At 42.6% G+C, this 27,139-nt stretch overlaps 1 protein-coding gene across 4 annotated transcripts in view; it reads left to right on the forward strand.

The window, feature by feature from the left end:
* Nucleotides 1-27,139, forward strand: part of LOC112225574 (unconventional myosin-Ib) — a 177,317-nt gene that overhangs the window by 3,564 nt on the left and 146,614 nt on the right. For all 4 annotated transcript variants that reach the window (XM_042306525.1, XM_042306527.1, XM_042306526.1 and 1 more), the window contains exon 2: nucleotides 14,703-14,847. In XM_042306525.1, coding sequence (XP_042162459.1) covers nucleotides 14,722-14,847 — 126 coding nt within the window. In that variant the 5' untranslated portion in view covers nucleotides 14,703-14,721. The remainder of the gene's footprint in view (nucleotides 1-14,702; nucleotides 14,848-27,139) is intronic.

Genomic DNA, 27,139 nt, shown 5'->3' on the forward strand with positions numbered 1-27,139 from the left:
GTGCTTTGCTGCAGGAGGGACTGGTGCACTTCACAAAATAAATGGCATCATTGGAATGGAAATGATGTAGATGTATTGAAGCAACATCTCAAGACATCAGTTAAAGCTTGGTTGCGAATGGGTCTTCCAAATGGGCAATGACCCCAAGCATACTTCCAAAGTTGTGTCAAAATGGCTTAAGGACAACAAAGTCAAGGTATTGGAGTGACCATCACAAAGCCCTGACCTCAATCGCATAGAACACTTGTGGGCAGAACTGAAAACATGTGAACAAGGAGGCCTACAAACCTGACTCAATTACACCAGCTCTGTCAGGAGGAATGGGCCAAAATTCACCCAGCTTCTTGTGGGAAGCTTGTGGAAGGCTATGTTTGTCCCAAGTTAAACCATTTAAAGGCAATGCTACCAAATACTAATTGGGTGTATGTAAACTTCTGACCCACTGGGAATGTGATGAAAGAAATAAAAGCTGAAATAAATCATTCTCTCTATTCTGACATTTCACATTCTTAAAATAAATTGGTGATCCTAACTTGTTTGGTTTTGAGGATGTGATAGTGCTCTTGATTATGGTTACTTTTTAAGGTATTTAAAAAAAACACATTTTTAACTGTTCCCTGAGCATTCCCTGTTTCATCATAGTTCATGTTCTAAAGGGGAATGTCAACGTTTTATCTGGGAATGCTTGTTTTCCCTTGGTGCTAGCTGTTCCTGGTTGGCATCTCCAATGTGTGGGATAGGCTTTTGGTAAATGTTTTTTCAAGGATGGGACCATCACAGGAGTAGGCTACATATGTAGGGATATCCTCCTTACTACTAGAAGTGGTACAGACTGACAGACTAGTGTGTTTCCTATGTTGTTTATCTGACTCAAACAATTCATTAAATACATACTTTATCAGGTAATGATACAGAACAAGGGAACAGCAAAATGATTTGTTGAAGGGACTGTCAGTCACCAGATTTATGATTGCACAAATTGAAACCCTTGAACTCCTGTGTAATGCTTCATCTCCCTACAGGAAGTATTACTGTTCAACTTGATTTAATGCTACTAAAATCCAGGGCAGCTGCTTTTCCCATTCAGTTGCTGAAACTAAGTTACAGCAGAGCTACATACTGTACTGTAGCCCACTGGCAAGACTTAACTGCACAAAACCTGGAAATGTAAGGTACATTCATTGAGGTAGTGGAATATTTAAGTGTGCTCTCTCTCTGCTTGTGTGTGGCTGGCAAACCTAGAACATGTTGCGTCACAGAAGTATTTTGTATCCAATAAATCAAGGAATAGGGGGCACTATGAAGTTAATGGCAATAACCTGGTATCCCACCGGGCAGCATAGGATGTTGTGGCTGTGCGTGTTACCCTGTTATGGCAATACTTTTGAGAGGGAGAGGCACATGTGCAGGGAGTGAGAGCGTGGAGGGAGGCAGGGACGGGGACCAGTTTACATTTTTTTTAACCCTGTGGGTTGGTTAGTTGGTATTTAAAATCCATCAGGTCTTGTGCAGCACATAGATTGAACAGGACAGCCACCATATAAACATGGCAAGGCAGGGCCACAACGTAAAGAGGCGTAGTAGAAGAACCCTTATTTCCACTGTAGCACTACACAGCTGATTCGAATAATCAAAGCTTGATGAGTTGTGTAGTGCTAGGGCAACATCCAAAATGTGCACCCAAAGGGGGGCCCCAGGACCAATTGTGGGAACCCTGCTCTAGCAGACCAGCAGCACACCCAGAAATCATATGCAGCAGTAGTGATCATCACTGGAGGCTAACAGGGCTGATTGGATGGACTAGTGGTGATTAGTCCACTAGTCCACTGTCTCTCACTGTCAACAAGGCAAAGATATTTGCTGTGTTGTGGTGGTGCTCTCTAGTTGGGACCCTTTTGTTTGTTGGGGACAGGCATGGTTGATTGCTTTGCTGAAGGGAAAACAAGAGTTTTCAACCCATAATACAGAGACAGGCCCTAACCTACCCTCTCTAAAACGCCTCCAGCAAAAATGACAACCATTTATTTAATATTAACTTTCAAACTAATGTCAAGTCCTAATAAAGTCCCTGTTGCCCCAGGCAGGACTCTGACTTTGGCTCTGACAGGGAATGTTAAAGCTGTTGCCTATAAGTTGTTCATGAGTATGTGTTGCTGTACCAAGTCAATGTCCCTTTTATCAGCACTTTACACTCACTTTCAACTAGGGATGCAGGATATATTGGAATGTCAAAGCTACTGTGCATACCTATATAACGTAGATGTATGACCTATATGACGCCACCTAAAATTGTGTTACACGTGCAACACAGAATTCCTAACCTAGCCCACAATGTCTGCTGTGTGGATCGAGCAGTCATTTGAAAGGGTAAGAACATTTCGGCGAGACGACTCAAAGGCGAAATCCATTAAAGCCAAGATTTTTTTTATTCAACCAGGTAGGCTAGTTGAGAACAAGTTCTCATTTACAACTGCGACCTGGCCAAGATAAAGAACAGCAGTGTGACACAGACAACAACACAGAGTTGCACATGGAATAAACAATAAACAAGCCAATAACACAAACAAGTCAATGATGCAGTTGAAAAAAAAGAAGTCTATATACAGTGTGTGCATGAGGCGGTAGGCAGTAAATAAGAATGACAATTTAGCAGATTAACACGAGTGTAATTTTGTACTGGAGATGTTTGATACAAGTCTGGAAGGAGAGTTTACAGTCTAGCCAGAGACCTAGGTATTTTCTTGGTCAGAACCGTCCAGGGTGGTGATGCTAATTGGGCGGGCGGGTGCGAGCAGCAAACGGTTGAAAAGCATGCATTTTTGGTTTTACTAGCGGTTTAGAGCAGTTGGAACGGAAGGAGTGTTGTATGGCATTGAAGCTCGTTTGGAGGTGAGTTAGCACAGTGTCCAAGGAAGGGCCAGATGTATACAGAATGGTGTCGTCTGCGTAGAGGTGGATCAGGGAATCACCCGCAGCAAGCGCGACATCATTGATATATACAGAGAAAGGCGTCGGCCCGAGAATTGAACCCTGTGGCACCCCCATAGAGACTGCCAGAGGTCCGGACAACAGGCCCTCCGATTTGACACATTGAACTCTATCTGAGAAGTAGTTGGTGAACCAGGCGAGGCAGTCATTAGAGAAACCAAGGCTATTGAGTTTGCCGATAAGAATACGGTGATTGACAGAGTCGAAAGCCTTGGCCAGGTCGATAAAGACGGCTGCACAGTACTGTCTTTTTTATCGATGGCGGTTATGATATTGTTTAGTACCTTGAGCGTGGCTGAGGTGCACCTGTGACCAGCTCGGGAACCAGATTGCACAGCGGAGAAGGTACGGTGGGATTCGAAATGGACAGTAATCTGTTTATTAACTTGGCTTTCGAAGACTTTAGAGAGGCAGGGCAGGATGGATATAGGTCTATAGCAGTTTGGGTCTAGTGTCACCCCCTTTGAAGTTGGGGATGACCGCGGCAGCTTTCCAGTCTTTGGGGATCTTGGACGATACGAAAGAGGTTGAATAAGGGTTGCAACAATGGCGGCGGATAGTTTTAGAAAGAGAGGGTCCAGATTGTCTAGCCCAGCTGATTTGTATGGGTCCAGGCTTTGAAGCTCTTTCAGAACATTTGCTATCTGGATTTGGGTGAAGGAGAAGCTGGGGAGGCTCGGGCGAGTAGCTGCGGGGGGGAGCGGATTATAATGGAATTCATTGCCCTTGACAATCAATCATTCTCTGTCGTGGGTGATGTTGGCTTTCGTCGATTGGTCGAGCACCGGTACACACTTCCAAGTGCGTTATTTTTCAGATGTTGCCCTACCGGAGTTACACAGTAATAGCATCACTGCTATTAGCTACACAAAATACATACTATGGAGTGCCGTTTGGGGCTTTGCGTGTCAAAGAAAGATACAGTAGCACTGTCAAAGCTGTACAAAAAAAGTCTGCAAACACCGGCCTCGAACGATGTGTTTACAGTACCCACGTTGGTAATAAAGCATTATTTGTTCGACCGCAACTTCTGGGGTAGCTAGCTTTAGCTTGGTACCTAGCTAGCACCAATACAACCAGCCTGAAAACAATGACCAGTAGAAACTGCAGTTATTTTCATTATTCTTAGCAATGATTTTGGAATACTTGTAAGTATTAGCTAGGTCGCCACTTGTTGTTCACCTATTGAAACTGAACTTCAGTTCATGAAAATAAATAGCTAGCCAGCTACTTAACCCTGTTGCCCAAAGCTAACGTTATAAGCAGCCAGCTAGCTTCATCTGGCTAGTGACGCTCGACCGGACTGGGTTGTAAAGCTAGCCACTATAAAGATTAGGCACGAGGAATTTGCGGTTTGCCTTCAAAATAAAAGTACGTAATTGATAGTGATGCAAATGAATACAAATTGTAGGGCTAACCGCAAAGCTCACTATTGTGGCTAATCTGTATTGTGACAAGCTTCACATAGATGGGTCCGACCACCGTTAATAAAATAAGAACTGTCTTATATATTAGGGTTATTTTAGATTGTCGGTTTTGGTATGTTTTTGGGGAAGAACATTGTTTGCATCCATGAGCTAGCTGCCTTTTTTTTAAATGACCAGCGCTGTAGGTTGCGCGAGACAACTTTACCAGCATCATAGAATACGTATCGATGAATCGTTATTACACCATCACTCGTATTTCATACGTCATAACTACGTAAAAAAAAATAATGAACGTGTTAAATTATTATGTGACGTCCAGTCATATTCAGATCCTGATTGGTCAACAAGCTTATTTGACACGTTAAGTAGTGTTGACATATCTTTTTTGACACTCAAAGATAATTATAGGAATCTTTTTTTTTTTTTTTTTTTTGACAAGGAAAATATTGGTATCGGACTAATGTCATATCGGTACATCACTACTTTCAATTTATTATGATTATTTATGAGTTGTGTGTCATTTGACCAGACTTGTTGCCTAACCTTTGAGTTTCTAAGGAGGATCTATGTTTCTATGAATGTTATTTCTAAGTATCTCTGTCAGCTCTACTTTACAAGGCAATTCCACTGTAACAGAATGATGCTGAAACTAAGATTTTTCACTTTAAAATGTGTCACACAAAAATCAATGATTGCAAAGTTGAACCATACAACTCTGTGCACAAGGACGACATTTAACAATTTCAACTAACACTTTTAGAAACACATTTACTTGAACAGTGCAGATGCATATTTTGGTAACAGAATGATGGCACATAGCACCAACTGTCATTCTGTTACCAAACTTTGCGTTTTTGGACAATTTTCAGTGGATATTGTTAGTTGCATGGTTTAACTTTGCAATCATCGGCTTTTGAAAAATATGAGTCTACATCATTCTGTTATCGTGGACTTGCCCTACATCAGATCATGTTGTTCTTGACTCATGGCCAGCAGTATTTAAAAAAGAATTACAGTTCTAATAGGCTAGGTGTAATTGAGTTAGACATTACAATTATGATTATTTTCTGAAGGAGGAGTATATTGTATTCAGTTGCATGACTCGCCACGGCGAGTTTACCACGAAAGTAACGTCATTTAGGAGAAATGGGCCTGTATTATGTTCTCGCTCTCTGACTGTACTCTGATAGACCGGATACTGGAGTCAACCGCACTAATGTTGTGCAAACACAAGTATGATGCACGGATCTGGAATCATGGCCAAATGCCACTAGTCCCTATATAGTGCACTACTTTTGACCAGAGCCTTATGGGTAGTGTACCATGATTAGTATGTAGGGAATAGGGTGCCATTTGGGATGAAGCCATGACCAAGTGCCAAGATGCTTCATCATTCCTTCCTGATAACGATCACATGCATCATTTCAAGTCGAATGGTCTTCTGAGCACACTAAGTATTCCCATAATGAATCCAGATCCACTCCTAGAGAAATCCTCTCACCATCACTGTTTGTCAGTTCATTCAGTGCCGTTAAGTAGTTTATAAATGCAGAGAAATGATACACACACACACACACACACACACAACTCCATGCTCTCGTATCGCAGGTCACTGTCCCAGCCTTCCGTTGCTCTTATCCTCCTCCACCAACTCCCCTCCCCATGATGCATCTCTCTCTCCCTGCTTTACTAAAGCTCCTCAGCATGCCTGACCGACTGCCTCGTCTCTGTTTTTAATCGCTGTGATTGCCAACAAGCTGTGATGTTATCTCACAACCCACACAACCTCTGTCCCTACCATGGGATTTGCAGTCAATTAAATGCAATAATGAACTTTATCATTTGTTTGCTCAAGCTGTACTATCATGCAAGGCAGACTGGCTCTTAGGTTCGTCTGGCTCGTGTATCATACTGATTACGAATGTTTTTGTTGACCTTTTTTAATTTTGTTTTTCTTTTAGATTGCATTTATCATGGTGAAATTGTAGTATGGTTGAACATGTATATCAGGCTTCCTTTCAAGTCAGTATCCAGCAGCTAGACATTTATAATTTGGCATGCTTTGCATAGTTTAAAAAAAATGTAGCCTTGTGTGTTGCTCTGCCTGAGGGTGTGACGGACTGAATTCTTTCAGACTTCGTACCACGCTATGTGAGTGGAAAATCTCTTATGCCCCCAGTCCAGGAACCTTTTAATTATACATTATTTTCGCTGCTCTCATCTTGAAATATGGGGCAATGTCAAACGCTGGAGGTGAGCCAGCACCAATATTATCGAGGTGACTTGTTTTGTAATCCCAGGACCAAAGACCTACATGTCATTTGAAGTAGACATTTCATATGGCAAAAGCTTTAAAAAAAATTTTAAAAAAAATTTAGGCCATGTAATTTGAGTTTCTCTTTAATCTTATGGATTATGAATGAGTAAAATGCTTAATATTTTGTCATACTATTAAATCTATTTCGTTGTCGGAACGGAACTGATTTGCTAATGCACTGTAAACTCATCCAATTATGTACATATCCTAAGTAGATTTCATCTACAGTTTGACAACACAGCATTGTTTTACTGCCCCCCCCCCCGTTAGGATTCGATATGACGGCAGGCTGCTCCATGTTCAGGCAGTCTCTTTAATGTGGATCCCAGGAAGAATAGCTGCTGCCTTGACAAAAAACAAACAGATGCATCAATAAAATAGGGTGGTGTTGTGTCACTGACTGCTGATTGTGTTGCCTGGTAGTGGTATTTGAATCTGGGCTACCAGGCCGGCAGGGCAACAGCTCATCCAGATCCTTGTTGAAATCATGAAAAATATTAGCGGAGCAATTCACTCTCAGCTGAAGCTTAAGCCGACGCTGACATCATACTTTGTATTATTCACAGTGCTTATTCACAGTACGATAGTTGTTTGATATAGGCTATTTACTTGTCTGTCTTTTTTTGGGGGGGTGGCACTTTACATCTCTTGTGATGTTTGAAAATTGATTGCAGATGGTGGGTGATGGCAGTCTGCTATTCTAATTAGTCCCAAAGGTATGGCCCATAAATGAGCAGTAAAGCATACACCAGAGGAGGCTGGTGGGAAGAGCTATAGGGAGATGGGCTCATTGTAATTAATGAAACGGAGTCAAACATATGGTTTCATATGTTTGATACTGTTCCATTTATATATTATTCCAGACATTAAAATGAGCCTGTCCTCCTTATAGCTCTGCACACCAGCCTCCACTGGTATGCACCTAGACTAGGCAGTCCCATCCACAGCAGCTGTGGTCTGTTATAAGCTACAGCAAGTCAGGGTCTTATTCATTAGGACACGCAGTAGCAAAATGTGTTTGCATGAAAATTAATGTTTCTAATTGGACAATTCCAGGTAGTTCCTGGAATTCACATTTCAGTCTGTGTTGCCTAATGAACATGGCCCAGAGCAGCTGTGGCCTGGTTCTCAGCTACAACCAGAGACTGGTGTTGTCTAGCTACCGCCAGGTGCAGCGGGGTTCTTCCTGTTAATGTATATTACCTTCCTGCTCTAAATGCTTTTGTGGATTATTATTTCCTCAATTAGGCTGAGAGGGTCCATCTGGTTTAAACTGAGGCAAACCACTCTGCTGTTGTCCCATATCTTCCCATCCAACCCACTGTGAACAGGTAGGCTAATGATGACTGACGGAAGACAAGGCTTACAATTTCAGTTAAACTGGTTTATAAGTAAACAGTCTATTTGCGACGATTAATGTGGAGCCGACATGTATTCGATAAAGTTCTAAGATATTTCCTGATATATAAGAAATTCAGCTTTTAGCTGCCATCTACAGTGCATTTGGAAACTATTCAGATCCCTTACATTTTTTCACATTTTGTTACGTTACCGCCTTATTCTAAAATAGATTTTTTTTTAAAGTCCTCACTAATCTACACACAATACCCCATAATGACAACAAAAACAGATTTTTAGAAATGTTTGCAAATTGTATTAAAAAAAAACTGAAATATAACGTTTTACTTAAGTATTCAGACTCAGTACTTTGTTGAAGCACCTTTGGCAATGATTACCATCTCAAGTCTTCTTGGGGTGTGACACTACAAGCTTGGCACATCTGTATTTGGGGTTTCTCCCATTGTTCTCCGCAGATCCTCTCAAGCTTTCCGGTTGGATGGGGCATGTCGCTGGGGAACTATTTTCAGGTCTCTCCAGAGATATTTGATCGGGTTCAAATCTTGGCCGGGCCACTCAAGGACATTCAGAGACTTGTCCCGAAGCCACTCCTGCATTGTCTTTGCTGTGTTCTTAGGGTCGTTGTCCTGCTGGAAGGTGAACCTTTGCCCCAGTCTGAGGTCCTTAGCGCTCTGGAGCAGGTTTCCATCAAGGATCTCTCTACTTTACTCCGTTCATCTTTCCCTCGATCCCGACTAGTCTCCCAGTCCCTGCCACTGAAAAACATCCCCACAGCATGATACTGCCGTTGGATGGTGCCAGGTTTCTTCCAGATATGATGCTTGGCATTCGGGCCAAAGAGTTCAATCTTGGTTTCATCAGACCAGAGAATCTTGTTTCTTACTGTCTGAGTATTTACGTGCCTTTTGGCATACTCCAAGCAGGCTGGAATGTGACTTTTACTGAGAAGTGGTTTCCGTCTGGCCACTCTACCATAAAGGCCTGATTGGTGTAGTGCTGCAAAGATGGTTTTCCTTCTGGAAGTTTCTCCCATCTCCACAGAGGAACTCTAGAGCTCTGTCAGAGTGGTCATTGTGTTCTTGCCAATTGCTAAGTTTGGCCCGAGAGGCCAGCTCTAGGAAGTGTCTTGGTGGTCCCAAACTTATTTCATTGAAGAATGGAGGCCACTGTGTTCTTGTGGACCATCAATGTTGCAGAAATATTTTGGTACCCTTCCCCAGATCTGTGCCTCAACACAATCCTGTCTCAGAGCTCTGCAGACAATTCCTTCGACGTTATGGCATGGTTTTTGCTCTGACATGCACTGTCAACTTTGGGACCTTATCTTATATAGAGATGGATAGCTAGACAGACACTGGTGTGTGCCTTTGCAAATCATGTCAAATCAATTGGATTTACCACCGGTGGACTCGAACTTGTAGAAACTTCTCAAGGATGATCAATGGAAACGGGATGCACTGGAGTTCAATTTCAAGTGTCACAGCAAAGTCTCTGAATCCTTATGTAAATTACGTATTTTGTGTTTTTTATTTTTAATACATTTGCAAACATTTCTAAACCTGTTTTTCTCTGTCATTATGGGTATCGTGTGTTGAGCAAGGGGAACCTTTAAAAAAAAACTTTTAGAATAAGGCTGTAATGTGAAAGGCCAGGGGTCTGAATACTTTCCGAATGCATTGGAATAAATAAAAATACATTTGAAATTATTGTTTTCCATACTGTGTCTTAAAGTGAGTCATGTGCTTAGATCGTGGAAGCTTGTGTCCTACTAAGGATTTAAAAAAAATAAAATAATATATATATATATATATATATATATTTTTTTTAATGGCCTCATAAGTGTGGCCTCTAGCAGAACAGAAGCCAGAAAAACTGAGGGGGTACACAGTCAGGAAGTCCAGCTTTCAACAGAACTTTCCCCGTTGCTGTGCAATGAAGAAAATAAACCTTGGAATAAGTGATTCACCGATATGAAGTTTTTGGCCGATACCGATATCCAATATTTACCTTGTCAAAAAAAGATATTGATATTTAATGTTTGCGGCCTTTTAAGCATTCTAGTACAGTTAAATAGTTAGACCGCTGCATCCATTGTGTTTTAAGGCACTGCATCTCAGTGCAATAGGCGTCACTACAGTTCCTGGTTCGAATCCAGGCTTTAACACATTCGGCCGTGATTATTATTTTCAATGAAGGCCTAGGAACGGTGGGTTACCTGCCTTGTTCAGGGGCAGAACGACAGATTTTCACCTTGTCAGCTCGGGGATTCAATCTTGCAACCTTACAGTTAACTAGTCCAACGCTCTAACCACCTGCCTCTCATTGCACTCCACGAGGAGACTGCCTGTTACGCGAATGCAGTAAGCCAAGGTAAGTTGCTAGCTAGCATTAAACTTATCTTATAAAAAACAATCAATCATAATCACTAGTTAACTACACATGGTTGATGATATTACTAGTTTATCTCGCGTGTCCTGCGTTGCATATAATCGATGCGGTGCGTATCATTGCTCCAATGTGTACCTAACCATTGAAGGTTGTGCAATGTAACAGGAATATTTAGACTAATGGATATGCCACCCCTTAGATAAAATACGGAACGGTTCAGTATTTCACTGAAAGAATAAACGTCTTGTTTTCGAGATGATAGTTTCTGATCAGAATAATTTTGCACGCCCAATTTTTCAGTTTTTGATTTGTTAAAAAAGTTTGAAATATCCAATAAATGTCGTTCCACTTCACGATTGTGTCCCACTTGTTGTTGATTCTTCACAAAAAAATATAGTTTTATATCTTTGTTTGAAGCCTGAAATGTGGCAAAAGGTCGCAAAGTTCAAGGGGGCCAAATACTTTCGCAAGGCACTGTACATATGAGATGAGTAATGTAGGGTATGTAAACATTGTAGTTTTGGCAAGTCGGTTAGGACATCTACTTTGCATCTCACAATTCATTTTTCCAACAATTGTTTACAGATTATTTCACTGTGTCCCAATTCCAGTGGGTCAGACGTTTACATACACTAAGTTGACTGTGCCTTTAAACAGCTTGGAAAATTCCAGAAAAATGTTGTTTTGTCTTTAGAAGCTTCTGGCTAATTTACATCATTTGATGTAGGTGTACCTGTAGATATATTTCAAGGCCTACCTTCAAACTCAGTGCCTCTTTGCTTGACATGGGGAAATCAGCCAAGACCTCAGGAAAAAAATGGTATACCTCCACATGTCTGGTTCATCCTTGGGAGCAATTTCCAAATAGTACACAAGTATAAACACCATGGAACCACGCACCCGTCATACCGCTCAGGAAGGAGATGTGTTTTTTTCTCCTAGAGATGAACATACTTTGGTGTGAATACTGCAACTCAATCCCAGAACAACAGTCAAGGACCTTGTGAAGATGCTGGAGGAAACCAGTGCAAAAGTATCTATATCTACAGTAAAACGAGTCCTGTATCGACATAACCTGAAAGGCCGCTCAGCAAGGAAGAAGCCACTGCTCCAAAACCGCCATAAAAAAGCCAGACTATGGTTTACAACTGCACACGGGGACAAAGATTGATGATGAACAAAAATAGAACTGTTTGGCCATAATGACCATCATTATGTTTGGAGGAAAAAGGGGGAGGCTTGCAAGCCGAAGAACAACATCCCAACCGTGAAGCACGGGAGTGGCAGCATCATGTTGTGGGGTGCTTTGCTGTAGGAGGGACTGGTGCACTTCACAAAATAGATGGCGTCATGAAGGAAAACTGTGGATATATTGAAGCAACAAATTAAATTAAAACTGCTGTCTCTGTGGGACCTGAAGGCCTGAGGTCCCCAGAGGAGCTCTTGATCAGCCAATAACAAACAGTTCTAAACATAGCCAGCTCAAAATAAACTCTGCGGGATGTGTTTGTTCAGCGGATGTTTGGTTTGGGCCCGTTTCATTAGCTGCTCCTTCGATGCATGTTGAAATCCTTCGAGTCGGTGGACTCGACACAGTGGACTTGAGAGATTCCTCTGTGAATTATGTAATCGAAGAACGGACCTCACACTTGACTTGTGGGTGGGCCATGGACGTCTGCTTTGCTTGAGAGATGCAGGGTTGGGTTTGCTCCTCAAACTGAGGCTGCGTTCCAAATGACACCCTATCCTCTAAATAGCGTGCTACTTTTTACCAGAGGGCTCTGGTCAAAAATAGTGCACTATAGGGAATAGGGTGCCATATGGGATACACTGACAAAATCTGAATGTAAAGACCCAACTCTGGTTGAAATGACCTCTGAGCCACGAAACCTGGAGAGTGCAGGGCAACTTCCTTTCTCTTACACACACACACACACACACAAGTATGTGACACTCCTTCAAATGAGTGGATTTGGCTATTCCAGCCACACCTGTTGCTGACGTGTGTGTGTGTGTGTGTGTGTGTGTGTGTGTGTGTGTGTGTATAGAATCGAGCACACCGCCATGCAATCTCCATAGACAAACATTGGCAGAATGGTTTCGCTGCGGCGCTCGGTTACTTTCAACATGACACTGTGATATGCCATCTTTCAGTCAGTTTGTCAAATTTCTAACATGGTAGAGCTGCCCTGGTCAACTGTAAGTGCTGTTATTGTGAAGTGGAAATGTCTAGGGCCCACAATGGCTCAGCCTCGTAGTGGTAGGCCACACAAGCTCACAGAACAGGACCGCCGAGTGCTGAAGCGCGTAAAAATCATCTGTCCTCGGTTATAACACTCGCTACCAAGTTCCAAACTGCCTATGGAAGCATCGTCGGCACAAGAACGGTTCATCGGCAGCTTCATGAATTGGGTTTCCGGGGCTGAGCAGCTGCACACAAGTCTAAAATCACCATGCGTTGGACTCTGGCAACACGTTCTCGAGTGATGAATCACACTTCACCGTCTGGCAGTTCGACGGACGAATCCTCTGGGTTTGGCGGATGCCAGGAAAATGCTACCTAACCCAATGTATAGTGCCAACTGTAAAGTTTGCTGGAGGAGGAATAATGGTGTGGGGCTGTTTTTCATTGTTTGGCTAGGCGCCTTAGTTCCAGTGAAGGGAGATGTTAATGCGACAGCATACAAAGAAGTTCTAGATTATTCTGCGCTTCCAATTTTGTGGCAACTGTTTCGGAAGGCCCTTTCCTGTTTTTTCAACATAACAATGGGGAGGCTCCCTATTAATGCCCATGATTTTGGAATGAGATGTTTGACAAGCAGCTGTCCACATACTTTTGGTCTTTAGTTTTTCCATCCCCCTCTAACACAAAGTGAACTTTTTAATGACTAAAACCAGATATAAAGTATGTAGAAACCATAATGGACCTAATACGTTTTAATAATATAATCTTTGGGAACTATCACCAAAATATACGCAAGACAGTCGGGTTGAAATGAATTTAACAATTTTAATTCTATGTTTAAGCAAAAGAAAACATGCATAGAATTGCAGGAAACTAGCTTCAAAACGGCAACTTTCTCTCGAATGCATGGCAAATGTGCCAAGATGGGGAGCCTCAAATGATCTAAAATGTAGCTGTGCTGATGGCCGACCTCACTCATTGCAATGCCACGCCCACCATCTAAGCCCCTTTTTGATCCAGATAAAACCCTGGGTAATATTTAGAAGGCAGGGGAGAGATCAGGAGACAAAGACACTGCTGGGGGTGGCGGTTTTTCGGCCTCTTTCCCTGTCCCCTGTGGACACTAAATCCTAGGGCTTTTGGGCTGACGATAAAGAGGCCTAGGGCCACATTCAAGGCCTTTATATCGGGGATTTGCTGTACCCCAAACTCTGTGCATTGTCGTAATAGAGGGGCCGGGCTGAAGCGACATGCCCATCGTGTATTGTCTACAGTTCTCCCGTTTCTAACCCAGTCCTTTAGATCAGCAGTAACAACCTACCACGATGCACAAACATGGGATTCTAGGTTGGTTGGGCTTGTTTTTCTAAAGGTGACACTTGTAATATTAGCATAGTTATCACACTAACTGTAAACAAGCTGTGAACATTTTTTGTTTTTACCTGCATCACACTGTACGGCACAGATTTGCTGCCATCATTCTGGGGAAACCAGCACTGTTCTGTAGGCATGCATTTCACACTATGTAGAGCAGTCTAAGATGGCCATTTGTGGAAGTCAAATACCATGATGGACCTGGATGAGGCAAGTTAATGTGAGGGGATTACAGAAATTGGATCAGCAGGTACCACGTTATCTGATCTGGAGCGCAGTGGGGGGTTGGGTCGGAAGGGGCACTGACGGACAGCCCTTGACACGAATGATCCAGACAGACCACAGCTGGACTAGTAGAAGTGGACTGTGGACATGGGAGGCTATAGACTTCGATAAGGTGGTGGACTGCCAAACAAGCCCTCCTGTATATCACTATTCCACATTAGATTGCCATTGCACTAGGATGAGTGCCTAATCATACTTTGTCTAAAGAGTAATGTGTTCACCTAAACAATAATGACTGAAGTTCTAGAGTTATGCATTGACTGACAGATGATAATGTCATCTGAAGCAACTATATTCTTTTGCTACCAATATTGTAGCCACATCCAAGTTCTTGTTTCAACTAAGTATAATGTATTCAATTTGTTAATTTTCTCTAAAGGGGGATTGCTCATTCCAAAATGGAGGTGAAGACGTCACTTCTAGACAACATGATAGGAGTGGGGGACATGGTCCTGCTAGAACCCCTCAACGAAGACTCCTTCATCGAGAACCTGAGGAAACGCTTTGACCACAATGAGATCTACGTAAGTTCTCCCTCATCAAGTTATAAAATTGTTCTAACACACACACATATATACTGTATAATTGACCCGGTTTTGTACATGCATGCGTACATATTGTACCAGCCAAAAGTTTGGGCACGCCTACTCATTCAAGGTTCTTTTCTTTTGACTATTTTCTACATTGTAGAATAATAGTGAAGACATCAAAACTATGAACTAAAATATGGAATCATGTAGTAACCAAAAAATGTTAAACAAATCAAAAATATATTTTAGAATCTTTAAAGTAGCCACCCTTTGTCTTAATGACAGCTTTGCACACCCTTAGCTTTCTCTCAACCAGCTTCACCTGGAATGCTTTTCCAAAAATCTTGAAGGAGTTCCCACATGTGCTGAGCACTTGTTGGCTGCTTTAACCTTCACTCTGCGATCCATCTCATCCCAAACCATCTCAGTTGGGTTGAGGTTGGCTGATTGTGGAGGTCAGGTCATCTGCTGCAGCACTCCATCACTCTCCTTCTTGGTCAAATAGCCCTTACGATTTAATTTATTTGTCACACGTGCCAAATACAACATGTTTCACCTTACAGTGAAATGCTTACTTACAAGCTCTTAACCAACAATACAGTTTAAAGAAAATGTTTTTTAAAGAATAACAAATAATTAAAAAGCAGCAGTAAATGGCGGGGTGTACCGGTACAGTCCATGTGCGGGGGCACCAGTGTTGAGGTAGTATGTGTAGGTAGAGTTATTAAAGTGACTATGCATAGAAAATAACAGAGTAGCAGCAGCGTGTTTGTGTGAGGGGGGGACAGCAATGAAAATAGTCTGGGTAGCCATTTGATTAGCTGCTCAGGAGTCTTGTGGCTTGGCGGTAGAAGCTGTACACAGCCTGGAAGTGTGTTGGGTCATTGTCCTTCTGAAAAACAAATGATAGTCTCACTAAGCTCAAACCAGTTGGGATGGTTTATCGCTGCAGAATGCCATGGTAGCCATGCTGCTTAAGTGTGTCTTGTATTCTAAATAAATCACTGACAGTGTCACCAGCAAAGTACCATCACACATCAGACCAAAGAACATATTTCCACCGGTCTAATGTCCATTGCTTGTGTTTCTTGGCCCAAGCAAGTCTCTTCTTCTTATTGGTGTCCTGTGGTAGGAGTTTTCTCTTGCAGCAATTTGACCATGAAGGCCAGATTCCCACAGTCTCCTCTGAACAGTTGATTTTTGAGATGTCTTACTTGAACTCAGCATTTATTTGGGCTGCAATTTCTGAGGCTAGTAACTCTAATGAACTTATCCTCTGCAGCAGAGGTAACTGTGGGTCTTCCTTTCCTGTGGCGGTCCTCATGAGAGCTAGTTTTATTATAGTGCTTGATGGTTTTTGCAACTGCACTTCAAGAAACTTTCAAAGTTCTTAATGTTCCTGATTGACTGGCCTTCATGTCTTAAAGTAATGATGGATTGTCATTTATCTTTGCTTATTTGAGCTGTTCTTGCCATAATATGGACTTAGCCCTATTTGGAAAAAGATTCTTCTGTACAACACCCCTACCTTGTCATGACACAACTGGTTTGCTCAAACACATTAAGGAAATTCCATAAAAGTTCATTCCAAATGAACTTTTAACAAGGCACACCTGTTAATTGAAATGCATTCTACGTGACTGCCTCATTAAGCTGGATAAGAGAATGCCAAGAGTGTGCAAAGCTGTCATAGGCAAAGGGTGGCTACTTTGAGGAATATAAAATATATTTTGTTTTGTTTGACACCATTTTTGGTTACTACATGATTCCATATGTGTTATTTCATAGTTTGATGTCTTCACTATTATTCTACAATGTAGATAATAGTAAAAAATAAATCCTTGAATGAGTATGTACAGTTGAAGTCGGAAGTTTACATACACTTAGGTTGGAGTCATTAACTTGTTTTTCAACCACTCCACAAATTTCTTGTTAACAAACTATAGTTTTGGCATGTCGGTTAGGACATCTACTTTGTTCATGACACAAGTAATTTTCCCAACACTTGTTTGCAGAGAGATTATTTCACGGTGTCCCAATTCCAGTGGGTCAGAAGTTTACATACACTAAGTTAACTGGGGGTGGCAGCATCATGTTGTGGGGGTGCTTTATTGCAGGAGGGACTGGTGCACTTCACACAATAGATGGCATCATGAGGAAGGGAAATTATATAGATATTTTGAAGCAACATCTCAAGACATCAGTCAGGAAGTTAATACTTGGTTGCAAATGGGTCTTTCAAATGGACAATGGCCCCAAGCATACTTCCAAAGTTGTGGCAAAATGGCTTAAGGACAACAAAGTCAAGGTATTGGAGTGGCCATCACAAAGCCCTGACCTCAAAAATATGTGGGCAGAACTCAAATCAAATCAAATTTATTTATATAGCCCTTCGTACATCAGCTGATATCTCAAAGTGCTGTACAGAAACCCAGCCTAAAACCCCAAACAGCAAGCAATGCAGGTGTAGAAGCACGGTGGCTAGGAAAAACTCCCTAGAAAGGCCAAAACCTAGGAAGAAACCTAGAGAGGAACCAGGCTATGAGGGGTGGCCAGTCCTCTTCTGGCTGTGCCGGGTGGAGATTATAACAGAACATGGCCAAGATGTTCAAATGTTCATAAATGACCAGCATGGTCAAATAATAATAAGGCAGAACAGTTGAAACTGGAGCAGCAGCACAGTCAGGTGGAAGTTGAAACTGGAGCAGCAGCATGGCCAGGTGGACTGGGGACAGCAAGGAGTCATCATGTCAGGTAGTCCTGGGGCATGGTCCTAGGGCTCAGGTCAGTTGAAACTGGAACAGCAGCATGGCCAGGTGGACTGGGGACAGCAAGGAGTCATCATGTCAGGTAGTCCTGGAGCTCAGGTCCTAGGGCTCGGGTCCTCCGAGAGAGAGAAAGAAAGAGAGAAGGAGAGAATTAGAGAACGCACACTTAGATTCACACAGGACACCGAATAGGACAGGAGAAGTACTCCAGATATAACAAACTGACCCCACCCCCCCGACACAAACTACTGCAGCATAAATACTGGAGGCTGAGACAGGAGGGGTCAGGAGACACTGTGGCCCCATCCGAGGTCACCCCCGGACAGGGCCAAACAGGAAGGATATAACCCCACCCACTTTGCCAAAGCACAGCCCCCACACCACTAGAGGGATATTTTCAACCACCAACTTACCATCCTGAGACAAGGCTGAGTATAGCCCACAAAGATCTCCGCCACTGCACAACCCAAGGGGGGCGCCAACCCAGACAGGATGACCACAACAGTGAATCAACCCACTCAGGTGACGCACCCCCTCCAGGGACGGCATGAGAGAGCCCCAGTAAGCCAGTGACCCAGCCCCTGTAATAGGGTTAGAGGCAGAGAATCCCAGTGGAAAGAGGGGAACCGGCCAGGCAGAGACAGCAAGGGCGGTTCGTTGCTCCAGAGCCTTTCCGTTCACCTTCCCACTCCTGGGCCAGACTACACTCAATCATATGACCCACTGAAGAGATGAGTCTTCAGTAAAGACTTGAAGGTTGAGACCGAGTTTGCGTCTCTGACATGGGTAGGCAGACCGTTCCATAAAAATGGAGCTCTATAGGAGAAAGCCCTGCCTCCAGCTGTTTGCTTAGAAATTCTAGGGACAATTAGGAGGCCTGCGTCTTGTGACCGTAGCATACGTGTAGGTATGTACGGCAGGACCAAATCAGAGAGATAGGTAGGAGCAAGCCCATGTAATGCTTTGTAGGTTAGCAGTAAAACCTTGAAATCAGCCCTTGCTTTGACAGGAAGCCAGTGTAGAGAGGCTAGCACTGGAGTAATATGATCAAATTTTTTGGTTCTAGTCAGGATTCTAGCAGCCGTATTTAGCACTAACTGAAGTTTATTTAGTGCTTTATCCGGGTAGCCGGAAAATAGAGCATTGCAGTAGTCTAACCTAGAAGTGACAAAAGCATGGATTAATTTTTCTGCATCATTTTTGGACAGAAAGTTTCTGATTTTTGCAATGTTACGTAGATGGAAAAAAGATGTCCTTGAAATGGTCTTGATATGTTCTTCAAAAGAGAGATCAGGGTCCAGAGTAACGCCGAGGTCCTTCACAGTTTTATTTGAGACGACTGTACAACCATTAAGATTAATTGTCAGATTCAACAGAATATCTCTTTGTTTCTTGGGACCTAGAACAAGCATCTCTGTTTTGTCCGAGTTTAAAAGTAGAAAGTTTGCAGCCATCCACTTCCTTATGTCTGAAACACATGCTTCTAGCGAGGGCAATTTTGGGGCTTCACCATGTTTCATTGAAATGTACAGCTGTGTGTCATCCGCATAGCAGTGAAAGTTTACATTATGTTTTCGAATAACATCCCCAAGAGGTAAAATATATAGTGAGAACAATAGTGGTCCTAAAACGGAACCTTGAGGAACACCGAAATTTACAGTTGATTTGTCAGAGGACAAACCATTCACAGAGACAAACTGATATCTTTCCGACAGATAAGATCTAAACCAGGCCAGAACTTGTCCGTGTAGACCAATTTGGGTTTCCAATCTCTCCAAAAGAATGTGGTGATCGATGGTATCAAAAGCGGCACTAAGGTCTAGGAGCACGAGGACAGATGCAGAGCCTCGGTCCGATGCCATTAAAATGTCATTTACCACCTTCACAAGTGCCGTCTCAGTGCTATGATGGGGTCTAAAACCAGACTGAAGCATTTCGTATACATTGTTTGTCTTCAGGAAGGCAGTGAGTTGCTGAGCAACAGCCTTCTCTAAAATTTTTGAGAGGAATGGAAGATTCGATATAGGCCGATTAGTTTTTTATATTTTCTGGGTCAAGGTTTGGCTTTTTCAAGAGAGGCTTTATTACTGCCACTTTTAGTGAGTTTGGTACACATCCAGTGGATAGAGAGCTGTTTATTATGTTCAACATAGGAGGGCCAAGCACAGGAAGCAGCTCTTTCAGTAGTTTAGTTGGAATAGGGTCCAGTATGCAGCTTGAAGGTTTAGAGGCCATGATTATTTTCATCATTGTGTCAAGAGATATAGTACTAAAACACTTGAGCGTCTCTCTTGATCCTAGGTCCTGGCAGAGTTGTGCAGACTCAGGACAACTGAGGTTTGGAGGAATACGCAGGTTTAAAGAAGAGTCCGTAATTTGCTTTCTAATAATCATAATCTTTTCCTCAAAGAAGTTCATGAATTTATCACTGCTAAAGTGAAAGTCATCCTCTCTTGGGGAATGCTGCTTTTTAGTTAGCTTTGCGACAGTATCAAAAAGGAATTTCGGATTGTTCTTATTTTCCTCAATTAAGTTAGAAAAATAGGATGATCGAGCAGCAGTAAGGGCTCTTCGGTACTGCACGGTACTGTCTTTCCAAGCTAGTCGGAAGACTTCCAGTTTGGTGTGGCGCCATTTCCGTTCCAATTTTCTGGAAGCTTGCTTCAGAGCTCGGGTATTTTCTGTGTACCAGGGAGCTAGTTTCTTATGAGAATTTTTTTTAGTTTTTAGGGGTGCAACTGCATCTAGGGTATTGCGCAAGGTTAAATTGAGATCCTCAGTTAGGTGGTTAACTGATTTTTGGCCTCTGGCGTCCTTGGGTAGGCAGAGGGAGTCTGGAAGGGCATCAAGGAATCTTTGTGTTGTCTGTGAATTTATAGCACGACTTTTGATGTTCCTTGGTTGGGGTCTGAGCAGATTATTTGTTGCAATTGCAAACGTAATAAAATGGTGGTCCGATAGTCCAGGATTATGAGGAAAAACATTAAGATCCACCACATTTATTCCATGGGACAAAACTAGGTCCAGCGTATGACTGTGACAGTGAGTGGGTCCAGAGACATGTTGGACAAAACCCACTGAGTCGATGATGGCTCCGAAAGCCTTTTGGAGTGGGTCTGTGGACTTTTCCATGTGAATATTAAAGTCACCAAAGATTAGAATATTATCTGCTATGACTACAAGGTCCGATAGGAATTCAGGGAACTCAGTGAGAAACGCTGTATATGGCCCAGGAGGCCTGTAAACAGTAGCTATAAAAAGTGATTGAGTAGACTGCATAGATTTCATGACTAGAAGCTCAAAAGACGAAAACGTCATTTTTTTTTTTTGTAAATTGAAATTTGCTATCGTAAATGTTAGCAACCCCTCCGCCTTTGCGGGATGCACGGGGGATATGGTCACTAGTGTAGCCAGGAGGTGAGGCCTCATTTAAAACAGTAAATTCATCAGGCTTAAGCCATGTTTCAGTCAGGCCAATCACATCAAGATTATGATCAGTGATTAGTTCATTGACTATAATTGCCTTTGAAGTAAGGGATCTAACATTAAGTAGCCCTATTTTGAGATGTGAGGTATCATGATCTCTTTCAGTAATGGAGGTGGTCTTTATCCTAGTGAGATTGCTAAGGCGAACACCGCCATGTTTAGTTTTGCCCAACCTAGGTCGAGGCACAGACACGGTCTCAATGGTGATAGCTGAGCTGACTACACTGACTGTGCTAGTGGCAGACTCCACTATGCTGGCAGGCTGGCTAACAGCCTGCTGCCTGGCCTGCACCCTATTTCATTGTGGAGCTAGAGGAGTTAGAGCCCTGTCTATGTTGGTAGATAAGATGAGAGCACCCCTCCAGCTAGGATGGAGTCCGTCACTCCTCAGCAGGTCAGGCTTGGTCCTGTTTGTGGGTGAGTCCCAGAAAGAGGGCCAATTATCTACAAATTCTATCTTTTGGGAGGGGCAGAAAACAGTTTTCAACCAGCGATTGAGTTGTGAGACTCTGCTGTAGAGCTCATCACTCCCCCTAACTGGGAGGGGGCCAGAGACAATTACTCGATGCCGACACATCTTTCTAGCTGATATGCACGCAGAAGCTATGTTGCGCTTGGTGATCTCTGACTGTTTCATCCTAACATCGTTGGTGCCGACGTGGATAACAATATCTCTATACTCTCTACACTCGCCAGTTTTAGCTTTAGCCAGCACCATCTTCAGATTAGCCTTAATGTCGGTAGCCCTGCCCCCGGGTAAACAGTGTATGATCGCTGGATGATTCGCTTTAAGTCTAATGCTGCGGGTAATGGAGTCGCCAATGACTAGAGTTTTCAATTTGTCAGAGCTAATGGTGGGAAGCTTCGGCGTCTCAGACCCCGTAACGGGAGGAGTAGAGACCAGAGAAGAATCGGCCTCTGACTCCGACCCGCTGCTTAATGGGGAAAACCGGTTGAAAGTTTCTGTCGGCTGAATGAGCGACACCGGTTGAGCGTTCCTACAGCATTTCCTTCCAGAAACCGTGAGAAAGTTGTCTGGCTGCGGGGACTGTGTCAGGGGATTTATACTACTATCTGTACTTACTGGTGGCACAGACGCTGTTTCATCCTTTCCTACACTGAAATTACCCTTGCCTAACGATTGCGTCTGAAGCTGGGCTTGCAGCACAGCTATCCTCGCCGTAAGGCGAGTACAGCGGCTGCAATTAGAAGGCATCATGTTAATGTTACTACTTAGCTTCGGCTGTTGGAGGTCCTGACGAATCGTGTCCAGATAAAGCGTCCGGAGTGAAAAAGTTGAAAAAGTTGAGGAAAAAATAAATAAATATATGAACGGTAATTAAAAAGTGAAAACCGTAAAGTTGTCAGGTAGCAAAACAGGTTGGCAACAAAACGCACAGCAACTCGAAAACAAGCCTGCAAGTTGTGACCGGAAATGACGTATCTCGTAAGGTTTCTCCCCCTCAAAAAGCGTGTGTGAGCAAGGAGGCCTACTAACCTGACTCAGTTACACCCAGCACTGTCAGGAGGAATGGGCCAAAATTCACCCAACTTATTGTAGGAACCCTGTGGAAGGCTACCTGAAACATTTGACCCAAGTTAAACAATTTAAAGGCAATGCTACCAAATACTAATCGAATGTATGTAAACTTCTGACTCACTGGGAATGTGATGAAAGAAATAAAAGCTGAAATAAATCACACTACTATTTTTCTGACATTTCACATTCTTAAAATAAAGCGGTGATCCTAACTGACCTAAGACAGAGAATCTTTACTAGGATTAAATGTCAGGAATTGTTTAACTGAGTTTACACGCACCTTTGCCAAATACATTTAAACTCTCTTGTGTGTGTGTGTGTGTGTGTGTGTTAAATGTACGTGATGCTTGAATGTATGCAACTATCCAAATGTATTTGACTCAGAGGCTGCTGGGAAAAAACCCAGTTAGTCTCAATGCTGTGGTTCAGCTTTATTTTTGTTCCCTCAATTTCGCTAAAAGTGTGCGTACGTTTAGCCTAGACAAACAGACAAGCCGTCTACTTCTGCAGATACATAATTCATTGTTCCTAAACTCACTGCTAGCTATGTGCTTAAACCTATTAATTTTAGTCCTTAAACAGTGGCACAGATACAGAAACCTCACCACAGAACCCTGAGTTTACCAATCAATAAATCACATCACTGAAGAATGTAGATGTCTCAAATGAGGCAGAACATCCAAAGCTCCAGGGAGGACTCTGGAGAGCTGGCTCTGTGGCTGCTTCACTTGATGGGCCTATGCTGCTCTGTACCATCACTCATTCATATATCCTTATGTACATATTCTTTATCCCCTTACACTGTGTAATGATTGTTAGTTAGATTACTTGCTCGTTATTACTGCATTGTCCTAGAAGCACAAGCATTTCGCTACACCCGCATTAACATCTGCTAACCATGTGTATGTGACAAATAAAATTTGATTTGATTTGATTTGATTTGATTTGATTTGATTTGAATGATTGGAGCAGCCCTGGGTTCAATTACTATTTGAAATGTTTCAAATACTTTGAGCTTTTGCTCCTGCCTGCCTGGAGTGCCAGATGGTCAGGGTTTGCAGTTTTAGGACTATTCTATTGCTCTTGTAAGATCAATCAAGCAAAGACATATTGATGATGATTTCAAATAATGTAATGATTTCAAATTGTATATTTGAACCCGTGTCTGGAATAGAGAAGCTGGATGAGGGCTCAGGGCTCTGGTCCCAGGAACACTGCATCTCTGTGGGTCAGTGTATGCAGACATCAGCCTCTATGATTATTGCTCTGGTTCTCTCCACTACTGACTAGGACAGAGCCAAGCCAGAGCCCAGAGAATGTCGTCACCATACTGAGCTGTGATTGGCAGGCTCCCTCGGCTTCATGATATTCTAGTTGAGTTCATACAGCTTCCTGTGGGGATATGTTTTTGACATCATAGCTTTACTCAAATTTCTCTGTCACAAGCTGTAAATTCAGAATGTGTTGTATTGACTCTCAACAAACGAGATGTCAAACTGCACTGAACAAAAATCTAAAAGCAACATGTCAAGTGTTGGTCCCATGTTTCACGAGTCGAAATAATATATCCCAGAAATGTTCCATATGCACAAAAAGCTTAATTCGCGAAGTTATTTTCAGCAATGCAACATCTGAGTATGGAGTGCAAACATACAGAGCGGTCAGTCAGTAACATAGAGGAGGGCCTAAAGCATATGGTTGGTCTTAGTCTGTAATAATAACATTTGGGTGGGGCCTTCCTCCTCAACTAGTGGCCTAGCCAGGAGTGGTTTAACCTGCCGGACTGGCTGGCCGGCTGCAGCCTACATTTAGCTACTAATCCCTAGCTGACCCGTCAGGTCAGTGTCCCTTCTTATTATGCTGTCAATTTTCTTTCTTGCTTGGTCTTTTCATCCCTTACCAGTTGTCATGCCAACCCCTAGTGTCACATGACACCCTGCCCACAACATCCCCTCCTTGGATTTGTGTTCCTGGGATTTAGATGGAAGTATCTCATTACTGCAGGAAATATCACATTTTTAAAAATTTCAAGCCTGATTTTGCCCATGATCCCTTCTGATGTCATCCATCTGTTTTGATGAGCCAAGCCAAACAGACACATTTTTTAATGTACATTTAGGCATGACATTTCCTCTTGACTACACACATTCCCTTGAAAAGGTCTTGCCTTGTTATATATTAATCTAATTAGACTGTATGGATTATGATGCTTAGCTTGGAACAGGAAAGTATTTTATTTTCCTCTTTGATCTTGTAATTACCAAGTTCTGCAAGGAGACTTTGTAATTGTTTCTGTAATTAACTCATCACTGCCTAACTTTCATCCTGAACTTGAAAGAGCTAGCTTTGAAATTGCCCCTTTGTTTTGTATGGGAGGCGGGAGATCACCACTGCACACTCTTGTATGGGACTAACAGTCATATTCATTATCATCTGATTACTAGTATTGTTGGTCATACTTTGACTCTGGCTTTCAGTTAATAAGATCAATGGCCAGAGATCTTCCTGTTGAGACTAAAAAGGCCTTTGGCTGCCTCCTTAGCATTGCCTTAACGGCTCTGTACACATCTGATGGCCATCTAACAGCGACCCTAGTGTTTTTATTTTGCACACTCCATTTGTCTTTCTGTCCTCGCCTCGGCTTCTCCACGCAGTTGATTATGCCTCCCATGTACTTTTTGGCTGTAGGATGTGGTCTGACATGGAGAAGGTCTGGCTCTTCTGATTGTGTTATTTAACTTCCATTATAACAGAGAAGGCAAGAGGACCAGGAGTTGTTTAGAACCAACTGAAATTGCAGTGTGGTCAATCTAATGTTTTTTTAGTTTGACTGATGATTACGTGGTGCTCTTTCAGAAAGAACTTTCGTCACCCACACACTGCAGACATGGAGCTCAGAAAATGTCAAATATGAAGTAGTTATGTATCATTCTTAACATTCTCTGAGCAGTAATTGCAAAGTGCATAGTTCATGATTTTCTGAATGTGAATTGAAAGGAAATAAGATTTACTGTACATAGAGAATGCTCTAATGCTGTATTTAGACCAGGGAAGTAAAAACCTTCATGCCAGTCGGCAAGGACAACAAAGCAAGAAAGACTGTAACGACCAAAGCAATCCAGCACGATGGTATGTTGCTATGGTGATTTCACTTAACAAACAAAATCCGAACATCCGGTAGAAAACAATGCAATGGCAAAAGTTTAAATATTTGAACTCTGGCGGCAAGTTATGTCTACCGTGGCGACTGACGGCATTCACCGCCAGCCTCGACGGCATTTACCGTTGTGCTCTCATTGAAAGCGATGACATCCGGTATGCCATCTACCTCAAACCATGTAAACAGAGCACAAGAGATTGCGCCGGCTATGCTAATGTTGCCAAGCTTACCAATTTTTCCTTCCGACTAAATCTTAGTTCCAATTCCTTGAATTCAGTGTCTGATATCAGCCATCACTATTGGTGAAGAAGTCTCAGAACGACTACCCCCTCTCCTTGAAGCCACGGAAGTTCAAGACCGACCACAGTAATACAGGCATTGTTAGCAGAAAACAGGATCCCCCCATTATAGTGAATGGAAAAATTGCCATCTTCGTGGAAATAAAACGTAATCACAGTACCAATAATTTCTTCTAATAGCCTTGTTATTGTTTTTTTTTAAATTTTTAGCAAATAATTTCTTACCTCTGCATTGTTGGGAATGGGCTCGTAAGTAAGTGTTTCACAGTCAAGTCTACACCTGTTGTATTCTGTTCATGTGACCAAGAATTTGATTTGACGAATGTCCTTGAACTGATTTTATTTTAAAATCACATAAAAAGTTATAAGGATAATTAAGTTGTTAATGCACCCTGCAGTACCCTGGTCGGCCTTCAACTTGAGATACTCAATGAGGGGGTAGCGCTTACCTAGCCTGCAAAGTCACTTCCTGGAGTAGTTAACTGCTATGTTATGTCTCCATGAGACACCATCTTAACAGACTTCATATGGTTTCAATGCGCTGTTGAGTCTACACATAGGAATGAATAGTGTCGTGACCGATTGCTTTGTCCATTCATATATACAGTCATTTCCCCCACCACCCTCTGAACCTACATTCCTCCATCTACCAGACACCTCTGTGGCAACTTAACCTTTGTTGCCCATCCACTGCTCAAAGCGTTGTTCTCCTACCACCGCATCCCAGGATTCCACACATATTTCCTTAGCTTTTATGTCTCTTGTCTCTGTGCTTCCTCCACTCCGGTTTCAGCATGCATAATTAAACGCAACATGATGGAATTCCCAGCTGGGAAGAGAGGCAGGGAGGGAGGCAGAAAGGAAACTCCTTTCACCTCAGTGCTTCCCTGAGAGCAGATCTGGGCATGTTATCACTTTCAGACACCACAGCAGTATGCCCTACCTGAGATGCAAACTCTCTGAACACTGCTCTATCTCCTAAACCACTTGAGGCATCTAGCTAAACACCCTGAGAGCAATCAACTCTTGTTCT

Source organism: Oncorhynchus tshawytscha, linkage group LG26, assembly GCF_018296145.1.
Source record: "Oncorhynchus tshawytscha isolate Ot180627B linkage group LG26, Otsh_v2.0, whole genome shotgun sequence".
Taxonomy (NCBI): domain Eukaryota; kingdom Metazoa; phylum Chordata; class Actinopteri; order Salmoniformes; family Salmonidae; genus Oncorhynchus; species Oncorhynchus tshawytscha.